This window comes from Sphaeroforma arctica, assembly GCF_001186125.1.
Source record: "Sphaeroforma arctica JP610 unplaced genomic scaffold supercont1.50, whole genome shotgun sequence".
Lineage (NCBI taxonomy): Eukaryota > Ichthyosporea > Ichthyophonida > Sphaeroforma > Sphaeroforma arctica.
In genome coordinates, this window is record NW_014040508.1 from 40,393 (window position 1) to 47,508 (window position 7,116).

The 7,116-nt window shown below is 38.8% G+C and overlaps 1 protein-coding gene across 1 annotated transcript in view; it reads left to right on the forward strand.

Annotated features, from left to right (window-relative positions):
- The first annotated feature begins 316 nt into the window (after positions 1-316).
- The window catches only part of SARC_01287 (hypothetical protein), a 13,507-nt gene continuing 6,707 nt past the window's right edge, over positions 317-7,116 (forward strand). Inside the window, exons 1-7 of the mRNA XM_014304991.1 lie at positions 317-381; positions 1,555-1,752; positions 2,443-2,591; positions 3,063-3,153; positions 3,882-3,992; positions 5,147-5,316; positions 6,749-6,806. Coding sequence (XP_014160466.1) covers positions 328-381; positions 1,555-1,752; positions 2,443-2,591; positions 3,063-3,153; positions 3,882-3,992; positions 5,147-5,316; positions 6,749-6,806 — 831 coding nt within the window. The 5' untranslated portion in view covers positions 317-327. The remainder of the gene's footprint in view (positions 382-1,554; positions 1,753-2,442; positions 2,592-3,062; positions 3,154-3,881; positions 3,993-5,146; positions 5,317-6,748; positions 6,807-7,116) is intronic.

Here is a 7,116-nt window from a genome sequence, read left to right on the forward strand (position 1 = left end):
GTGTGTGTGTGTGTGTGTGTGTGTGTGTGTGTGTGTGTGTGTGTGTGTGTGTGTGTGTGTGTGTATATATATATATATATATATATATATATACTGTCTATAGAGGTCTATATATTTTTCTCGGGCGTCAAACGTGTACGAACAGTCCAAATTTGTCGAGATTTAGGTTTTGTTTAATATATTATAATGTTGCCAAGTGTTTTGATGTACACCATTATATTGGAATTGACATCCACAAACACGCTCAATAAAAAACCTTAAATAATCGCTGCAAAAGCTGACTCTTGATGATGCACATCTCACTCGCACCATGTATAGTTGAAGGCAATGTTCAAATCTCGTTCCGATGTGGATTGCGAAAAGACCAAAGTAGAATTGCAGGTACGCGGGATGATGGTCTATATAAAATAATTTGGTGTGTGTACCGGCGCCGTGTGTATATTTGATCTTATTTCCATAGCATATGTGTATATGTATGTATATAGTGTGTGTATACATGAGGCGTGTGTGAATGGATATTTTCTTACTTCATTTGTACATAGGCATCTGTATAAATACTCACGTGATTGGATGTGTATGGTTGGTGGATTTGTAGATCTGAGCAATTCAATAAGGCTATGTATAGGTGTATATGTATGTGGCTTTGGCTGTGTGTATTTTACACACAGGCTTCAGTTTGGGGTTGTCCATTGTAACTATTCATGTATATATAGTTAATAGGTTCCATGCATATGCTTGAATACATTGATTAATGTGCAATTATATATTCCCGGTGTATGTATATGAATAAGTATACATATACCTATATTCTTATACATATACTGTTACAAGTATATGTTTCACGTTCTTAGTACGATAAGCTATAACATGTGCATATGATATTGGTTCGCCGATACATTCCTCGTAGATATATCTCGTCGAACACTTCACATAGAGCTTAATTCCAATCAGATTTATTTTTTTGCTCTTTTATCACCCATATTGACGTGTTGATCAACTTCTGTCTCATCAGAACGAGTACAAAGAAGTGGGTCATGAATATATACTTTGCAATCTGGGACATTTTGACTGTATTTGTATAATGTTCCATGGCGCTTGATTGGTAAGTCCGGTCTATCACTATGATTTAATTTGCAAGAAAGCGATGTCTACTTCTAGGCAGGCTCAACCGGATGATCATGAGTTAAATATTGATTAGCATACTATCGGTAATAAAGCATGGATTATGGCAGATTGTCCATTGATTATTGTCATTCTTGCATATGACATTAAATATCAGAACAGGTGTGAACTTTGATTAGTAATATAATCACAGTGGCCAGCGGAATCACTTCATGTTCATTCATTATGTATATATGCGTGGATTTGGATGTGTATGCATTTATGATACTCGAATGTGCTACATGTTCTAAATGTGCTGAGAACACAGTGCGCGATTTAGTTTCAACGCAAACAAACTTTCTTGCTTTGTGGGGTTGTATCACATGCCCTTAATTTTCCAATCAAATATTCCGTCTCGCTATATTTACTTATATTTCAAACAACTTGAACTAGGGCAAAATCGACGATCTGAACACGGTACAAAACGATCGCAACGAACTCGAACGCCTTGAGAATAGACTGCCCGAGTTGCAGTCAGAGTTAGATACCCAGGAAGCCTCGGTAGAAAGTGCGGATGTGAAAGTCGACACTGCTACCAACAAAGATGACAAGTTGCAGACCGAAGTGGAGAACCTTGAAGAGGCTACTCGAGTAAGATATATACATGTGTACAGTATATATATACTATACATGTGTATAGTATATTGGTAAATGTATGTGTATACACGTACGGGTGAAAACATGTGTATGCTGTTTGCATCTGCAGACGTGTGCCGTCGATAGTCACGTGTGAAGATAAAACATTCCAGACGTGTGCCGTTGATAGTCACGTGTGAAGACAAAACATTGCAGACTTAAGTGGAGGCCCTTGACGAGGCTACTCAAATAGATGTATATGTGTATTGAATTCCCTAAGAATGACGAATGCTTTGTCAGAGTTACAAGGCAGATGTACGCTCTTTACCTACATACATGACATAACTATTCATGTCTTGAATCGCATCTACAATAGCAGTAAATGCCAGATTGCTAAGAACTTATTGACGGTAAAAGAAACTCTTGGTGAGATATTCGAATGTCGAATTGTATCTACAATACCAGATGGCAACTACGAATCTGAACAATTGGTGATAGCAATGGAAAGTCCAGATATCTATTTAACTATTAGTTTGCACATGCAGTGTCAGATTGCCAAGCAATCGATGACAACAAGAGAAAGTTCGTATAAATTATATTCAGATTCAATTTGTGCCTATAATATCAGATCACCAGGCAATTAATATCAACAATGGAAAACCTGTATCAGATATATGTATATCTATTTTGTACCTACAATGCCAGATTGCCAAGCAATTGGTGACGGCAATGGAAAGCCTGGAAAAGATCAACAAGGAGAAGGTGGTTGAGAGTAGCAAAGTGCGTGGCCCCGGAACAACGGTACTAAGCATCGATGAACTGAATGCTATATTGGAAAGCGAGGCTGAGAAGAAGTATGACTGAGTCTCGTGTGTGTGTGGTTTATGTCTATGTCAGTGCTTGTGGCGTTGTGTACAAGTACCTGTGCACCTGTGCGTAAATTATAATCAGGTATACATATTTTGGTGGTGTGTGGCCCCGGTATGTCGGCATCGACTATCAATGAATAACACGCATGTTAAAGAATATATTGCTGAATACATCTACTTATTTGTGTATTCAATATTTATAGGTTTGTCTCTGTGTACATGTTGAGTTGGTACCAAGTCCCGACCCAGAAAGTGCATCTACATCAAGTTGCATATGTATACATATCGCTATTGTGAGTCTTCCCGTGTTATATTGAACCGTCTACCTTTCACACACGTCGAAGAAGCCTCTACATCAAGTTATATGCATACTTATATATATATATATTTATATATATATATATCCAAAAGTTTGAGTCTCAGAACGGTACTCAACCTGCCTACCTTCAACCCCAGGAAAAGCAACGATGCCAAGCTCAGAGAAATCGACCAGCAAATGTTTGCCTACGAAAGGGAGGTCAGTGCGCTCGACACGAAGATTATGCAGGTATGTGAGCGTATGCACAGGAGCATGTGTATATGTACCTGTGTATCGGCAACTGTGTATGTGTGTGTATATATGCAAACATGTATATGTACCTGTGTACATGTATATGTGTATCTGTATTTGTATATAAATAAGTGTGTATATACAGTGTGTATATGACTGAGTATATTTATATCGGTGACCACGTTTGCATTTATGTGTGCCAGTGGACTGGATACAAAGATTCTGCAGGTATATGAATGTACACCGTGATGTGTATATATAAGTGTGTATATGTATGTACGTGTATATGTATAATGTATATATCCATACCTGAGTTTGCGTGGGTTTGTATGCGCGTGGGTGTGTGTGTGTGTATCACCGACTTTTCTTCTTTGGCCTTTGTTCCCCATATCAAACCAGGTCGGAGTTATTCAAATTGAAAACAGTTCGCACATTTCTCGTAACAGAAAAAGAGGTGTTGCCCATAAGTTTGTACGCAATTATATGATGTTTTTTCTCTATCGCTGGTTCCTTTCAGATACCACTTCAGAAATCGATTATATATTGTATTCTTCCAACCGTTGAATTTCTGTCGAATACAATTTTAATCTCATTTTTTTATATTTGATAACTTCTGTCGCTGTGTTCTAGAATATAGCAACCAAAGGCGATTCACAATTCCCATTCGGTCTGTTTTCTCATACAATTTACAATTGCTGTGCACAAATACTATACGCAATTGACAGGCTACGCATGAGGTGCAGCAGATCAAAGCGACTGTGTCCAAACGAGAAGACTTGGAGAAGCGCCGAATAGATTTACAGGCAGAAATGGATGAGCACGAGGTTACCATATCGGTATGGCGGTGTGTGTTTGCTTGGAGGGCGTGTGTGGGGTTCTAATCGGATTGTTGTGTGTGTCTAAATGTGAGGACTTGGAGCAACGCCAGTCTTATTTGAAGGCAGTGATGGTTGAGCACGACACCGCGATATGGGTATGGAGTTGTGTGTCTATTGGTTGTGCCTATGTATGTGTTTGTTGGGTGTGCGTATGTGTATGTTCGATGTGTGTGCGTTCGTAGGTGCGTATATTTTTGTGCGTGTTTGTTTGTGAATGTATGTGTTTGTGTGTGTGTGTGCTTGCTGGGTGTGCTTGTGTGTCTGTATAGTGGGAAAATGTATTGCATGTAGCCAACCGAAAGGACTTGGAGAATCGCGGAACACCTCTACAAGCAGTGATGAAGTAAACAAGTCTGCCATATCAGTTGTACATACCTTATTTCACATACATGCATATGGCTAGTCATCGCACTCAGCAACTAGTCACAGGCACACATAGCTGACATTCGTAGTTACACGCAGATAATAATCATACGTATCATTCCCGTACGCAACAACTCATCACAAGCACACATCTACAGAATTGATTGAAATGGAAAGGACTACTTGTACCACCGAATATATGTTTGTAAGCACATATCCACATATGCTATAGACGTACGACTAATATCAGTACGCAGCCACTTTCAATAAAGACACTTCCGCATCACTAAATGTTTGTCGCTAATTACCGTGCCCAACAACCCGCGCAAGCAAATGTCCACACACCTATTAGGCAAATGTATACTGTTCGTATACAATAGCTTTACAAAAGTACATAGGCGCACAGTTAAAAGATAGGTACATGGCTAATTCTATCACCTAGCCTTATCTATAGCACATATACGCATATATTGTAGACGTATGTATAATTACCGTACACAACAACTCTGCATAGGTCCATAGTCACATAATTAACAAACATATACATGGCTAGTTGCACTAGCAGCGTTCTCCATTGGCATATATACGCGCATATAATTGATATATGTATATTTCCCTTGCACGAAAGCTCTACATATGCTCACAGCTACACATACAATAAACATGTGTACAAATTCCGTATACGGTATATATTTATAAGCTTATACGTACACAGATAATAAGCATGTATATAACGTGCTTTTACACAGACCGCCATGGTTTCTGTGAGACCCCTAGAGGACCAAATCACAAAACTCAAAGCCGACACAACACGCGCGACCAAAGAACTACAACGAATGTCGTCGATCGCCGAGCAGGGCTACCAGGAGATGTGCAGACAAGCAGATCGATACCAGGAGGTTATAACGCAATTGCAGAGGTATGGTATGCATGCCCAGAGCTGTGTGTGTATTTGTACTAGCGTATTGTATATGCATGTTTGTAGATGTATATTGAGCACACGTATGTGTATCGTAGGGGTACGAACTATTGAATGATGCGCGAGTGCTGTCAAGGGCTGAACCGGATTAATTGGAGATGTACAAACAGGCTGGTAAATACAAGGGAGTGGTCACACAATTCCATGGATTTGTTCTTTGTCTGTATAGGTGTGTATGTGTTTGCTCCCTACGTAGCTGCATGCTGTGTATGTGTATATTTGTGTAGAATATATTTTTATATATATTTGCATAGATATAGCCTTTTTCTTTTTGGGTACCGGAAAGTATAGTTTTTCTGTATACGTAGATGTGCTTTGTTTATGTATTTGGTTGTATTGAATTTTTATTTTATATATGTGAGTGATTTGAAGACATGCAGGCCATTACCAGTGTATAGCCATGCAGCTGCAAATAAATGGTGTGTTTATGTGTATCGATGTGTTGATATATGTGGTGTTTGTATGTAGACGTTTAGACTATGTACATTGTGTTAACGTGTATAGACATATGCCTGTAAGTGTTATGATGTACAGACATATGTCTGTAAGTGTTAAGGTGTAAAAAGTGTATGTCTGTATGTGTTAAGATGTATCATATCTGTATGTGTTCAGATATGTCAGTAAGTGCTAAGATGTGTAATGGTATGTTGTATATGTATGTGGGTGATGCGCGGACAGGCCGACCGATACCAGGGCAATCGCGCAGTGACTAAAGCATAACTTTTTATCTGTACAGATGTGTATATACATGTTGTATACGCTGCTGCAAAGGTTGTTGTGTTTGTTTACCGATGTGCGATTCTATGCTGTATTTAACAGCTACGGAGGTATGGGATGTGGGAGAAGAAATGTCTGGAAGCATGTCCTAATATGCGCGTGTTTGTATACATGCATGCATACGGTTGTCTATATATACTCATGCGTATGAGGGAAATCGCCAAGCAAAAAAAGACAGATGCCAGCAAGTTGTCACTGTGCGGTTGCATTGAAATTATACAGGCGTATTACGTATTAACTACCCGTATATTTTTTTAGTTGAGCTGAGAGTAAGAAATTGAAATTGATTTCTAGATTTTTACACAAAAGTATATCTTGGGTACTCGATGTGTGCCAATTTGTTGCGAAGCCGCCGACTCGTGTCTGTAGCTTTGACACGCAGAACTAATGGGTTACCTTGGTTAGGACAACAAGGGCCCATATCTACCGAATTACGGACAGGTTCAACCTCACGAACAGTGCAAGTGTCTTTTATTGTGGCTACAATACTAGTTGTTTGCCCAAAGTCACTCGTTATACCCATCCCTTGATGTCAACTCTTTTACTTTATATGTAATTGTTTGACTACCTATCTCTGATTCTCTTTTTCTCTTAGATTCGATGCAGCGAAGAACAGCCAACTAGTCGAAATCAACAGACAGGCAACAATACAGGTGTGTGTTCGAAAATCGACTACGTACTAGCTACAATTCTCGACCAGTTTGATTCTGAACGCTCGGAGTATAGTGTGCTTATATATGCACGATCTGCAATCTGTATTTGTGCGCTATCTAAGTATATGTGTTGCGAAATATGCTGCTACATATCTTGTCACATATTTTGACGCAGGTTGTAAGCTACTATCTGACGAATCATCCCACGGTATATATATATATGTGTGTGTGTGTATATATATATATATATGTATATATATATATGTATATATGTGTGTTTGTGTGTGTGTGTGTGTATATGTATATATAT